Source organism: Rhinatrema bivittatum, chromosome 8, assembly GCF_901001135.1.
Source record: "Rhinatrema bivittatum chromosome 8, aRhiBiv1.1, whole genome shotgun sequence".
NCBI classification, from domain to species: domain Eukaryota; kingdom Metazoa; phylum Chordata; class Amphibia; order Gymnophiona; family Rhinatrematidae; genus Rhinatrema; species Rhinatrema bivittatum.
This window is the reverse complement of record NC_042622.1, coordinates 55,330,339-55,345,168: the sequence shown is the minus strand read 5'-3', so window position 1 is coordinate 55,345,168 and position 14,830 is coordinate 55,330,339. Positions and strand designations below refer to the sequence as shown.

Sequence of the window (14,830 nt, the reverse complement as noted above, 5' to 3'; positions counted from 1 at the left end):
CTGACTTACCCTTGCATACAGAGTTCTGCAAATGGTTCTGCGACCTTCATAGCAAGTAGCACATTTAAAACTAATCAGAGAAAATCTTTCACTCGATGCACAAATAAGCTCTGGAATTTGTTGCCAGAGGATATGGTTAGGGCAGTTAGTATAGCTGGGTTTAAAAAAAGTTTGGAATAATTACTGGAGGAAAAAGGAAATCCATTAACTGCTATTAACCAAGTTGACTTGGGGAATAGCCACTGCTATTACTGGCATCAGTAGCATGGGATCTACTTAGTGTTTAGGTACTTGCCAGGTACTTGTAGCCTGGACTGGCCACTGTTGGAAACAGGATGCTGGGCTTGATGAACTCTTGGTCTGCATGCTGTGCAGTTATTCCCAAGCCTTATGACAACCCATAAAAAATTTACTGCTAGCAACCTTTTTACTGTGTGATGAGCCTAATTTGTTTTCTTCTAGGCAGTTAAGTATGTGCTGCCTCCTCTGGTGGTTCCTTCCTAGAATCTCAGCTTGATCCTTATAGTCTGAGTCTCTCCTCCCCTTGAGCCCCTGTCCAGACCCATGTGAAGAATAGAAAGCATAGATAAGAGATGCTATAAAGGGCAACATCTGTCTGACACCATGAATCAGTCTGTACACTGATCCAGGCCAAGGAGATGATTTCTGCACCATCAAAACTGTGGCCATTACTCCATACCCCTCCCTCCTGAGTAGCCTTTTACACAGTTTTGCTGTTTCAAGGACCAGGCCATAAAACAAAATCAAGATGGTCTTCTATGAGCACTTGTCCCTGGTGGAGCAGGCCCGTGGATCTGGGAAGCCTCAGGGGCTCTCCCACATTGGCATACCAAGGGCCACCAGTATCACTTGGCTTGAGTGATCCACTGTCCTCTGAATTACATGAACTATCAGCAGCTACAGTACCAGTGTACAGGAGACAGCAGTAGGCCATTGCTAGGGAACACTTCTCCCTCCTTTGGCTGACGAATCCTATTTTCTTAGTGTTCCACCAGGTAGCCATTAAGTCTAAAGGATGCCCCAACTGCCCATGATCAAGGCAAATGCTGAGCTGGCTAATTGCCAGTTCCCTGGTCTAACATTTTCTACATCAGCAATATGCACTGCCAATAGGTTGTGCAGATGCTTCTCTGCCCATGCCATCAAAATGTTTGCTTCCCAAGCTACCTGAGGATTCCTGGTGTCCCCTTGTCTGATCACCTAAGCCACTGCCATGGCATTGTCTGAGAGGATTCAGACACAGACAGCTGTCCCCTGAATTGCCAAGAGAAAATATTGGATAGCTAGCCTGATAGCCCTAGTTTCTGGTTTTATTTATGGACCAGGTCACATCCAACTATGTCCAAATGCCCAGAGCTACCTGCTCCTGACAACATGCTTCCCATCTTACCAGAACTGCATCCATCAGAATGACCCAGGAGGGAAGCTCCAGATCTATGTCCCATAAGCATATTGGCTGTAGAGAACCAAGATTAGACTCCCTGTGACCAGTCCCAAGAGAAGTCCTATTTAATAATTTTGAGACTATGAAGGCCACCTTGAGGCATGCCCTCTGAAGCTGCTGCCATGGACCTCTGAACTTTAACCTAATCCCAGGGTGGATCACGTTATGTGTTGAGCCGGGAGGACGCACTCCTCCTAGCTCCAGGACCCACTCTGCCCATCGCAGCACGTTTGATATTTTCCTCCAGTACAGGCCACTGTAGGAGACGGCGTTTATGTCCACGGCCCGATCCTTGACAAGATTTTCGCCCGGCATGTCCACAAAAGGCGGAAAACGGGAGAGAGAGCAATTGAAGGCTCCCGATCCCAAAATGGCAGCCACCAGCGATAGCAACTCCCCTCCCTCCCCATCGGCGGTTACGATCGCCGATATTAAAGACGTGATCCAGGAGGCGCTGGATGAGAAATGGACTCAATTAACAGACCAACTGGGGGAGGTAAGGGACCAGCTCATCGTGTTGCAGTCCCGCTTGGAGCAGGCAGAGAATCTGATCTCGGGGCTGGAAGATGGTGCTGCTGCATGCACTGCGAGCATGGCAGCAAGGGATAAAAGCCTGCAGGCCCTGCAAAGCAAGGTTGACGAGCTTGAAAACAGAGCTCGGCGGGACAATCTTAGATTTATGGGTTTCCTCGAAGAAGTGATCAGACAAGGGGACACCAGGAATCCTCAGGTTGCTCGGGAAGCAAACATTTTGATGGCATGGGCAGAGAATTGCTCTTTGAACAATGGCTCCCAGAAGCCCTAGCTCTCTCACTTGCAGGGGAAACTTGGGGTGGAGAGTGCCCATAGGCTCGGGACAAAGGGCGCGGGCTCAGGGAAGTCTAGGCTGGTAATTGAAAAGATTTTAAACTCAGCCCACAAAACAGAAATCTGGCGGGCTACCCACACCAAATCAGCGCTCCAGTATCAGGGCCATCCCATCCGGGTCTTCCAGGATTTCTCTGCCTGTGTGTCGGCGGCCCGACGCACATTTGCCCCACTCTGCTTGTTGTTTCCAGCCAGACTTCGGATTTGGCATGCGGATAAACCACACTTCTTCGAGACCCCCAGAGACAGCACAAGCATTTGTGGACAAAACGGATAAGTGACCCCATTCTGGGAGTGAGGGCTCCAACCCTGCAGTTCATCCCCTGCCACTTTGGATTTAGTGGGGCAACAGCCTCACTTTTACATGTTTTGTTTCCTTTGATGGCTATGGTTTTTTCACCATTTCAGACCTACAGTTTGGATCTGTGCTATGTTGTTGTTACCCTTTGGTGTGGATCCTGTTCGGAGCCTACTTTGGATTCACCCATGCCTGGAGGGTTTGTTGGACTCTACCGTTACTGGGCCATGTCTCTCCTGTGGGTAGTTTGATTTTTTTTCTTTCGTGCTTTCCTAACCACCTTATTTTCTTTTACCTGGCTGCAGACTGAGGCCCTGGATTATGCTGGGGAGCCCAAGCCTTGGCTCTCCCAGACATGCGCTGGACTTTCTGCTAGCGGGGCTGCAAGTGCTCTGCGAGGGGTCTTTGTGTGTATCCATCCAGGGTTAAGCTACAATTGTTTGTAGGTAATCTCTTGGTGCGTAATTTTTTCATGACTGACACACACCTGCATGCCCCCTAGCATCTGGAGTATTTGTCTAGTCAGAGCTTCGGGACACTGTTTTTCTTTCGGACTTAGTGTGGATAGTGTTCATGGCACGTATGTAATGGCTGGGTCATAATTTTTTTTTAGGTTTTCTCCCGCCATTCGCTTCACTGTTTTCTTAATGCTGCTGTTATTTTCAGTTAATGTAAGAGTGGGATCCTGGACATCATTCACGGATCTCCGTGCCTTCTTAGTTGGAGGCAGGTAAGGTACTGATGCTGGGGTTCGGGGGTGATGGGGGGGGGGTTGGTAGATGACATTGTACGGTCCATGAGATGAGTTTGTTGTGTATTCATTTTGTGCCATTAAGGCAACTTGGGTGGTGGGTTGCTTGGGTGGGGTCCTTAGCTGGGAGGGTCCTCACGGAGCATTCGAGACATACTCAATGGTGGCCTTATCCTTCTTTGGGAAGACATGAGTAATTCCACACGATTTGTTTCCTGGAATGTATGTGGGCTTAACTCCCCCATCAAGCGCTCTAAAGTGCTTGCTCAGTTGAGGAAAAAATCTGTAGCAGTGGCCTTTTTACAGGAAACGCATCTTACGGATGCGGAACATGAGAAGCTTCGTCATTCCTGGGTGCGAGAAGTACGATATGCTACAGCCTCGTCCAAGTCAGCAGGGGTCGCAATTTTGATTGATAAGCAACTCCCCTTAAAAACTGTAAAGGAGATACGGGACCTGCAAGGTCGCTATCTCATTCTGGTTACGGAACTTTATCAGACATGATGTAACATTTATGCTCCCAACAACTATGACCCCCATTTTTTCAGAGGACTTTACACTCATTTGCTCCCCTATTTAACTCATATTTTGATAGTGGGGGGGGGGGGGGGGGGGAACCTTTAATACCATCCATGATCCGCAGGTGGATGGTGTCCCATGACCGCCACCGGGAAACAGAGATGGGTTGAGGCCTGACCCTGCTGGAAAATACTCTGCATTTATTAGATGTGTTGTGCACCCTTCACCCGACCAAACAGGATTTCACGCATGTTTCGCGAGCACATGCGACCTTCTTGCGGCTAGATTACTTTGTTAGCTCGCATGCTTTTCAATGTGTCCGGGATGCTGGTATAGACAATATTGTGATATCAGATCATGCCCCAGTATGGTGGACTTTCGGTTTTTGGATACCACGGCAAAGAAAATTTGGCACTATCCATATTATCTGGCCTCTGATGGAAAATTTCAGGCTTTTATACGAGATAAATGGGCCGATTACGTAACTTTGATTCGGGATCATGAGTCTCAACCGGTTCTATTTTGGTATACTGTGAAAGCGGTACTACAGGGGGAAACGATATCCTATGTTGCCCATCGCCAGAACACTCTAAATTGTCGCATTATGGCCCTTAATACCCAATTGCAGAAGACTAGGCTCCAAATGGCTGCCTCGGGAGGTAAGGACGTTCGCGCCATGTATTTGTCCCAACAACATGCTCTAAACTCCCTTCTTCATCAACAGGCTACAAAGAGTCACCTATACTATCAATATCATTTTTATCAATGCAGTAATAAAGCGGGGAAAACGATGTCTAACCTCATTAGGTCTCACCGCTCGTCGATTTATTGCAGCCCTACGAAAATCCTCGGGTCAGGTGTTAAGATGCTCCTTCCATTTTGCACTATTTTCGGGAATTTTTGATAAGTTTTGCGCTCAACTCTCTCTCCCCTGTTTATCTAGGGATCAACTGGATGGCCTTAATAGGCCTATCACAGAGGAAGAGGTTCGGCTCGCCATTCAGCGGTCTAAATGTTTTAAGGCTCCGGGGCCAGATAAGCCAGATAAGGAGTTTAAGCTCCTACTATTTTGGGCGGGGAAGGAGGCGGGGTGGAATTTAAGCTCCTAGCAGAGTCCTTATCCCATCCTCTGGCATCTGTCTTCACTGACCTCATAGCTCGTTCCTGAATCCTATGAACTTGGCACACATCACGCTCGTACCTAAGACGGGTAAGGATCCACTATTAGCTGAGTCATACTGCCCAATATCTTTGCTAAACTACAACCACAAATTGTTAGCTAAAATATTGACTGACAGACTCTCCCTAATCCTTCCCACTCTCATTGGGGATCATCAGATTGGATTTGTGTGCCACCGTTATGCCTTGGCTAATATACGCAGTGTTGACAGCTATGACCATGTGCCAGCAAATGTCATGCCCAACTTTGGCCATAAGTTTTGATGCCAAAAAGGCCTTTGATAGGGTTGAGTGGCCATACCTTTTTTCTATATTGCAAAAGATGGGTTTTGAAGGATTCTTTATCAAAGCTATTCACCTATTCTATCACACTCCGCAAGCGGTTGTCACTGCAAATGGGGTACAGTCCGAGCCTTTTTTTAGTGACCCGGGTACTAGGCAGGGTTTCCCCTTGTCCTCTGTTTTACAATTGGAGCCCGTATTATTGGCTATACAGCTTGGGCCTGCCATTTGTGGAGTCCGTTTTGGCCAGAGTATTTTCAAGGGTGTGGCCTTTGCAGACAATTTACTTGTTTTTATCACAGAACCACAGTTCTCACTGCCCCTACTATTGCGATTGATATGGAATTACTATAAATATTTATGCCAAAAGGTCCGGTTAGATACTTACTCCTTTTGGAGGCCCCTTGGAACAGAGATGGGGATTTTATGGTAACAAGACATTTTACGAATGTGTTTTAGGCGCATAGCCAAGTTTTCTAGTAGCATGTACTACCGAGAGTAGCAATTTAAATTTTTATGCCGGGCGTACATGTCACCTCAAGTGGCAAGTCAGTTGACTATAGCGACCTCGGCAGCCTGCATTCGATGTAATGCTGCTTTAGGTACCTTTTCCCATGTTTTTTGGTCCTGCCCTCCAGTGTGGCGATTTTGGCACCGAGTGGCAGACTTCCTGGCTGACTTACTAGATGTGGTATTTCCCGTGTCCCCCACGTGGCTTCTATTTGGGTGTGTTTCCCCAATTCAGATTAGAGATCTTGGTTCGCATCTGTTTTTGCAAAAAGCCTGTTTAGTAGGAAAAAAGACAATCTTATCTGACCCTCCATCCTTTTGGGCGTGGAGAAACCAACAACATACCCCTGATGACTATGGAAGGTCTGGCATCTTGAGAGGCGCTACACCAGCAACAGACATTTCTAGCGGTATGGAATTCCTATCTTCAGCATCTGCCTCATCGTGCACGAAGCCTTGTAATGAATGACTAGCTCGCTGTACTCTAGTTCTTCACCACATCTCCACCTTGGAAGCTCAGTCGCTTGGACTTATCTCACTATGTAGACTAGGGTAGGGTTTGGAGGGGGAGGAGGGTTGAGGGGTTAAACTGTTGGTAGCTATTTGTTTGTTCAGTTGATGTTCAGAGGTTGGGTCAGGAAACACCTGCCTTGATGTTGTATTATTCCGGTATACAAAAAACAATAAAAATTGTTTTATCATAACAGTCCATACTCGGGACATGAAAACCAACAGGAACCAAATAGGAGAATGCAACTTGCAGACTGTCCATGGTCATGAACATCTTGCCCACCCTACTGACAAATCAGGCTTCCAGATACTCCAGGGATTTTGAGATCACCAGATTACTCTAAGAAATCCACCACCCACCCAGGGATTCTAGTAACTGAATGACTTGGGTTGTGGGCAAAGTTCTTCTGTTCTAAACTGGCCCGGTCAATCAGTCATCTACATAAGGATGCACTAAGATTCCTCATGTGCAGAGAAATGTGGCCTCAACACAGTGACTTTAGAGAAGGTCCTCATAGCCATAGCTAGACCAGAAGGAAGTGCCTGTAATTAATAATGCTGCTGGAGTATCACAAGTCTGAGAAATCTGATGGCATTTTCTATTGGGAATATGGAGATAAGCCTCTATCAAGTCCAGGGATGGAATTAATTCTTTTTTTACTGCTACAGTGATAGACTGTAGGATCTCCATGAAGAATTGCAGCACATGAAAGCAAGTTATGTTTATAGTGTGAAGAGTACCTTTAGGAACTATGAAATATATGGTATATCACACCTGGCCTTCTGTCACCAGAACCACCACATTCGATTGGATCAGGTAATCCATAGTCACTTTTACAACTGCTCTTAATGCTACCAATGGGCAAAGGGGACATCATAAAAGCATCTGAAATAAGAAAATTCTAGAGCACAGTCATTTTTAACTACATCCAGAACCCATTGGTCTGATGTGGTATGGGTCCTGTTCCTCAGGCAGCTTCCCACCCAGGGCAGCAGAGGGAGGACCCACAGGGGACATCCATCCCACTGTAAGTTTCTTTTTATACCTCCCCTTAAGAAGCATCCTTGCTAGGAGGAGAGCCTGAGAGAAGGATCTGCCCAGCCTCTAAGTGCCCAGTTTCCCCTGCATCATTTGGGATCATAAGAATTCCAAAATGACCTCTGGGACTTGAGATTCTCTCAGGTCCTTTATCAGCTTCCCCTGTCCTCACTTAACAGACGCTTTCCCTTGAAGGGTAGCCTGTTTAAAGGTATTTTAGAGGTAGTCTTTGTTGCTTCTTGGCAGAGCCACGACAAGCATATTTGGGCCGAGGCTCTAGGGACACTAGCGCATCCCTAGAGCCTCCTTGACAGAAGTGGCGGCTGTCAGCGGGTTTGACAACAGACACTTAATTTTACTGGTGTCGATTGTCAAAACCGCTGACAGCCACGGGTTCGGAAAACGGATGCCGACAAAATTGAGCGTCTGTCTTCCAACCCGCGGGCAGATTTTTTTTTTAAGAATTTTTTTTTTTTTTTTTTTTTTTTACTTTTGGGGCCTCCGACTTAATATCACTATGATATTAAGTCTGAGGGTGTACAGAAAAGCAGCTTTTACTGCTTTTTTGTACACTTTCCCGGTGCTGGCCGAAATTAAAATGTGCGGCAAAGCCGCACATTTTCTTTCTGAATCGCGCGGGAATAACTAATAGGCCCATCAACATGCATTTGCATGTTGCGGGCGCTATTAGTTTTTTGGGGGGGAGGGGGGGTTGGCCATGCATTTTCCAGGCGCTATTAGCCCTTACTGTATAAGGGGTAAAAACAGCGCATCAAAAACGCATGTCCAAACAGGGGCTAACACTCTGCCTGAGCGCACTTTAATGTATTGGCCAGATTGTTTGCAGAGGCTTGAATCAAGTCATAAGAGTGTCAGAAAGATGGTCCCTGATTGCTCCAGTTTTTAGTTTTTGCTCAGGCACTGGTTAACCTACAGCCAGCCCTGGATGTAATAAAGAACTCAAAAGATCAGGATCAGATGCTATCTGATTCTGTTTTATTACATCAAGATGTAACTTAGCAGTGTCAATTTTTGAGCAGAGTTTGCTGCCCTCTACAGGCGCATCAGACGTTACTCGAAGAAATAATGCTTTGAACAATCTTCACATGTGCAAGTTTGCATTCATGAGCATTGATATTGCAATACTGTATGCATATATACCTTTTGCAGTAAAGATGATTATTTTTGTTTGCATAAAGAGATTTTTACTAGCTGCTGTTCAAATCTTAATTTTTAAGAAAGCAAGGGAACTGCATAAGGAAGGCAAGATAAGGAGGTGATGGTGGTATAATCTGGTATTAGATGATAGGATTTAGTAGACAACACCCATTTAATTTCAGACTCTCTGGGACATCTTAGTTAAGTTAATTTACAGATGTGTAAAGTGTTAATATTTGGGACAGTGTAAACCAGGAGACAAAAACAGGAGTCTGGGCATTCCAGAGCTCAGAATACCAGCTTTGTACCCAGAACCACCATTCTATCAAGGGGAATAGGTCTCGAGTGACATTTTATGACCTAGCAGCTTTCTCCTGCTCCTCTGGGTTTCTAGCTTAGTCAGAACCAGGGCTGGGGTCAGTTTTCATAAGCCTTCATTCACGACTACCTAAAGATGCTCCTCCTGTTTTGTAACCTCTCCATGTACCTAGTTTGGTCATTACAATAAGTCATTAAGCCAGGGGCTATGCACCATGGCTCCCTCCAGAACCTGATAATCAGAGCTCCCAATTCTCTCTCGCCTCCAGAGAGTTGCAAATGCTGCCTCCACAACATCTCCACCCACAGACAAACCAGGGGCAGAAGACCCAAATCAGGGCTTAAACTGGAGATTTTCTGCATGGCAGTGCCACCAATTCACTGGGCTAGGCCCTTAGGTAAAATTCTGTATTACTGAATGCCTATTGCATTAGGCAGCCAGGATATTTGCCCAAATTCCTGTCCAATATTCTGATTTTCACTCATTCCAACAGTATCGGTTCTACCTTTTCCTTTGTTCAGGAGCTTGTCATGGCATGTCAGTAGCATAGTATTCACCTCAGAGATGGCTGCATATTTTTCTCTGTTAAGACTAAGCGTATTGAGAGCTCATTTGAAAAACAGATCTACATAAAACAGTTTTCTGAGGCATTTCTGCAGATAAAACATTTTATACAAGCGTGGGTGAACTTAGGTGCGCACTACCCAGACCGAGCAGAGGCATTTCCGGGGATGGAATTGGGAAGGGGTTGGGACTTATGTGCCTAAGTCTGCATGTTCAAGAAGTATGAATGCAAATTATCCCCAAAGTTATGTGCAGGTAAATTTGATGGGATAATTTTCAAAGTGGATTTATGTGCATAGATCCACTTTGAAAACTGGGGTCGTTTACTGGTGTTTGTGCCTAATTTAGACAGGCCATAAGATTCCACCCCCTGCTCCCCCAATAACAATCACAGCCAAGCATCCTGTTCAAGAAAAAAAAAAATAATTTCACCAGACTTAAGAAAAGTAATCTTTAGAAGTAGAGCCTCTGAAATCCCATGCAGTCTACTAAAAGCTGGCCCATCTATCTGGAATAGCATCCCTTCAAGTCTCAGAGTGGAGCCTTGCCTGTTAACTTTAGAAAAAGACTTAAGACCTGGCTCTTTCACCAAGCCTTCACCGACCCACCAGACAATCACTAGTTGTCCTTCACGCTTACCCGTTATGATGATTATACTCACGAATGGACTCTGACTCTCCCAGGTTAAGGCACCATTAATGCTTTAACCCGTACGCCCTATGGCATCACTTCATATTTATTTCCCGCCTTATCTTCTTTCCAGCTTGTTGCAAGCTTCCAAGTTCTCTTCCCTGTTGATTGTAACTTTTGACTCATTCCTACTTACTGTTTATCTTTCGTTTACTTGAATAGTTACCCCAGTTTTTTATTCTTGTTAATTGTAAACCGATCCGATATGGTTATTTACTATGAAGGTCGGTATATAAAACTGTTAAATAAATAAATAAATAAAAGGAGCGACAAACATGGCATCTGCCCTCCTTTCAGTAGTGGCCACACACAAGCCAATGTATCTGCTGGCACTGCCAAACCACCATTAAATCAAAGAACAACAAAAAAAAAAAAAAGCAATCGATACAGGAGTCAGACACCTTTCACAGCTCCTAGCGTCTCTGGTAAGAAAGTAAGAAGAAAGTTAGACAGGAACATAACGACTGAAAAACATGATTGCTGCCATCTGAACCGCATCAGATCCTGAAGCGAAACCAGAACATGGTGTAAACATGCGAAAGTGCTGCCCTGGCATCAGAGTGCTATTCTGTCTCCGCAGTCTCGGTCTGGGAAAGTTACAAGTAGCGATTTTACAAGAGTATAAAGTAAGCCAACCAAAAATAAAATTAAAGCCAGTAATGTTTAGGGTTACAAAACGTTTTAGGGGTACAATCTTTCCAGACTGCTAGTGTGCTTGTGGTAACAAAAGTTATTTGTGTTTAATATATCTTATTCATGTTTAAGTGCTTTCGTTTTCAAAGCAGAGGAAGCGCTGCAGGTTCTCACGGGATTGCTGCTGCTTTGTTGTTTTTTTTTCTATCCCCAAGGTGGTTGCATATAATCTGTGTATATGGTTGCCATGCCTCCTTCACCTTACAGGCGGACATGAATATAATATGCTATTAACAGTCTTTAGAAACGAAGCAGGCATCGCCCAATAAATAAAGCCTCAGCTCCTCCAGCCCACCAGAGTTTAAAGCGCTCTGGGTCACAGTTTGCCTCGCCCTGTCCCCCGCGGGCACCCACCTCCTTGGCAGCCCGGATCAGCTTGCGCACGGCCTCCTTACAGCTATAGATGGTCTCCCCGTAGCTGGGCTGGAAATGGACGTCCACCCGGGTGACCCCGCGGTAGGAGCCAGCGAAGAAGGCGGGCCAGCCCAGCTCCAGCACCGGCGGCTCCACGTCCGACTGCTCGGGGAAGTAGGTGACGGACGAGCAGTCCATGGAGGCGGAGAGCGACTGATCGGCGCCCTCCTCGCTCCCGGCCGCCGCCGCCGCGGAGCCCAGGATCGCCTCGATCTCCTCCTCGGAGAGGAAGCCGTTCACGCGCTCTCTCCGCAGGAAAGCCCAGAAGGCTTCCCGGCCGCCGGAGATCAGCTCCTCCAGGGCCAGCCGGTGCGCCTCGCTGTACAGGTCCTGCAGAGCCGCCACCTCCCCGTCCCGCGGCCAGAGATGCCCACCGGGCAGGTCATCCAGGCACTGCGACTGATTGGCCATGAGAGCAAGGACCCCCCACGCATGCACCCAATGAATGGAACAAAAGCTGCCGCGAGCGGCTGCTATCCCCCACCTTATAAAGGACATTTAAATCCAAACAAGCCCGCACCCTGCTGCCATTGGACCGTGCGCCCAGCCAGGCAGCGCCCCGTCGTGAGATGCCGACAGGCTCGGCTCGGGGTTGGCTGAGTTTGAAGTTTGCATTTGTGGCTTTCCGCCCAGAAAGGGAAACCAGCGCTGGGGGCACGCCTACCTGGCTCAGCTGCTTCGCTCCGCTTCCGATCGGGCCGCGGCGGGGAGCTGAAAGGTTTGGAGACGGTTCCAGCCCCGGGCGGAGAGGCTTGTCAGGCTGCCCCAGAGAGAGTCGCTTTCAACTTCCGGCGGGTCCTCTTCTCCCCCTCGTGCTTAGAGGGATTGGAGTTTTTTGGACTCCTGGCATTCTGGCTTGCCTGTGCTCCCACATAAATGGCATAAAGGTAGGGCAGAAAACTTCCCAGTTGTCCTCCTTTGTTCAAAAAGGTTTGTTTAACTTCTTTCAGATGTATCGTAAGATAGTCCAGTTTCAATATAAAGTACACAGACCCCCATAGACTTTGTAATTTATATTGAATCTGGACTATTTCACGATACATCTGAAAGAAGTTAAATAAACCTTTTTAAACAAAAAAGGACAACTGAGAAGTTTTCTGCCCTACCTTTATGCCATTTCGTGATTACTATTGTGGGTCGGGCTTTCACCCTACTTTGCCTGTGCGCCAACATGCTCCTTGTTTAAACTGTGCTGCAACAGCATTAGGTTTGATTTATCTCAGCTATACTAACTTGTTTCCAATTTTTTTATTTAAAAAATAATTTTTCTGATCTTGGTTTTGAGTATTCGCCTTTGCTCCACTTCAATTGCTGCCTCTTCTGCTTGTTTTTACTTGAAGCCCAGAGCACCACCTATCTTTCTGCCTCTCCCAAAGGCAAACTGTCTCACGTTTTCTTCTCCCTTGTCGCCTCCTCAAAACTGTCCCTCCACGTTTACATTCCCCTGGCCATCCTCCTGTCTTTTTCTATCCCCAGCCTTGCCTCTCTCCTCCCCAATCCAGTCTGTAGTTTAACTTCTTTCTTCAAGTCTTTCTCTTAGTATATTAACGTATTACTGGCCTGTAACAAAAAGATCGAGTCCAGGTACAATAAAACATTCATAAAAATAATCATGAAACAACCAATCCTACGTGTCTCTTCCTCCTCCTACCCTGCTAATCTATTCTGTCTCCCTCTGCACCTAGTCCTAGGTGTCCCTTTATTTCCTCTAATCCTTCTTTCCCTATGACCAATCTCTTTTCCCCTGAAAATCTTTTCTCTGGATCTATCTCCCCCCATCCTCACCTTCCTATAGTATGTCTCCTCTCTGGACCATACAGCTCTACTTTGACCCTACTGACAGGCTTGGTGACAGTGCTGCATGGTGCCAATTAGATCAGACTTTGCTTTCTGGTTATTGCTCTGTGAGGTAGAATTGCTTCTCCATGCCAGATCAATTTAACAGGCTGATCCTTTCCTGATATCTGTCCATGGGGGGGAGGCAGCCCTTACCACAAATGGGTTTCTCGTATCTGTTTAAATAAACAGAGTCCCAAGTGGTAACGTGGGAGGGAATTGGCACTAGGCATCCCCAGTCATGGGTACCGACCTCAGGATCTGTTTCACCAATAGACCCCAAGCAATAAGGTGATGGGAGCTGCCCAGGAATCAAACAATTCGACCCTGCATCCCACAGGGTCACCACAAAAAAAGAAACAACCTGACAATTTAGAAGCTCTCATATGTTACCAAGTTCAAGAATAAACAATTACTTTTAAATGATGCCAGCTAAGTGCCACTCCTCTGCCCTTCAACCATGACAAAACAACATTCCTCCCTGCAGGGTGATACCTTTTCACCCACAAAAGAAAATACATTGTCCCTTTGCTATAATTCTTAATTAAAGAGAACGGCAAAAATCCCAATTTTAGGAAAAAGAAATAAGGACACACCACTACCCCCCTGCCTTCTCTTAATTAGGGGCTGATTTTCCCTAAACTAAGTCAGAAGCAGAACAGCAAATCTATGCAGGCAATGGAGCAAAACCAGGACTAGATTGGCCTGTCTGCTTGACCTGGAGAGCGAGGTGGTTCCCCTAGTGCCCGGGGACATTCAGATTAGGGAATGCTTCAGAGGCAGCATTCACAGCTCCTGGAGGAAGAGAAGGAGCCTCAACCATCAGAGGTGCTTTGTGATTGAGCTGGAAAGCCCTAAAGGAACAGAAGGAAGCTGCCAGCCAGGAAAAAAAAAAAAAAGAAAGAAACTTTGACCCGTACAGTGCTACCCAGCAGTACTGGATAGGAAGCCCCCTTATTAGATTATTTTCTGAACGCAGAGTACTGGCGGGAGCCCCTTGACTAGAAACTGGTAGACACATCTTTGCCGGCAGCATTCGCACGAGGCTGAATGAATGAAGTCTGCCAGCGTCGCGAGAACAGCCCGAGCCCCTCCCACGTCCAGCTCTCCAACCACTGACATTAACACGTGACGGCGGGGTGAGAGAGCTGCTGTCTACCTTTACCGCCATAGAGTTATCGGAGTCGCCAGACTGTCTTCCACACTGCAGGTGTGAATTTGGAGTTCTGCTTTTCTTAGGGAAGTCAATGGAAAATCAGAACCGGCACTCTTCCAGGACTAACAAGGCAGTCTGGGTGGGGAGAAGGGATATGTTCCTCTTTGAAGTCAAATTTTCCTGCGGGGAGGTTGGGCCCCCTCCAACGTTACTGCCACCGCCCCCAGAGTCCTTCTCCAGTGATGGGGCTGGCCAGGGTCTCCTTCAAATGATGTGGCCATCTGGTCTGTCCCCATAGGATGCTGCAGCCCCGGCAGGAAGCTTGCAGCATCACGATGTCCTCACACCCCCGGTGTCTGCCTTGCCAATCCCTTCCAACGGCTCTGCTCTGGCAGAGCTACAAAACCATGCATGCCGTGGGGTATAACCAGGCCTGGCTCAACCTGTCCCTGATGGTCTAGTGCCATCTGGTAACCCTATCAAATGCAGAGAAGACTTGTTCTTAGGTGGATAATTTATATGCTGCAGCAGTCAACAAAAGCAAACAATGTTAGAAATGATCAGGCAGGGAATGGTGAAT

General features: G+C 46.8%; 1 protein-coding gene across 1 annotated transcript in view; it reads right to left on the bottom strand.

Annotated features, from left to right (window-relative positions):
* FAM83D (family with sequence similarity 83 member D) overlaps window positions 1–11,818 on the bottom strand; it is a 41,564-nt gene extending 29,746 nt beyond the window's left edge. The window contains exon 1 of the mRNA XM_029613760.1: window positions 11,199–11,818. Coding sequence (XP_029469620.1) covers window positions 11,199–11,756 — 558 coding nt within the window. The 5' untranslated portion in view covers window positions 11,757–11,818. The remainder of the gene's footprint in view (window positions 1–11,198) is intronic.
* Window positions 11,819–14,830: the final 3,012 nt, after the last annotated feature.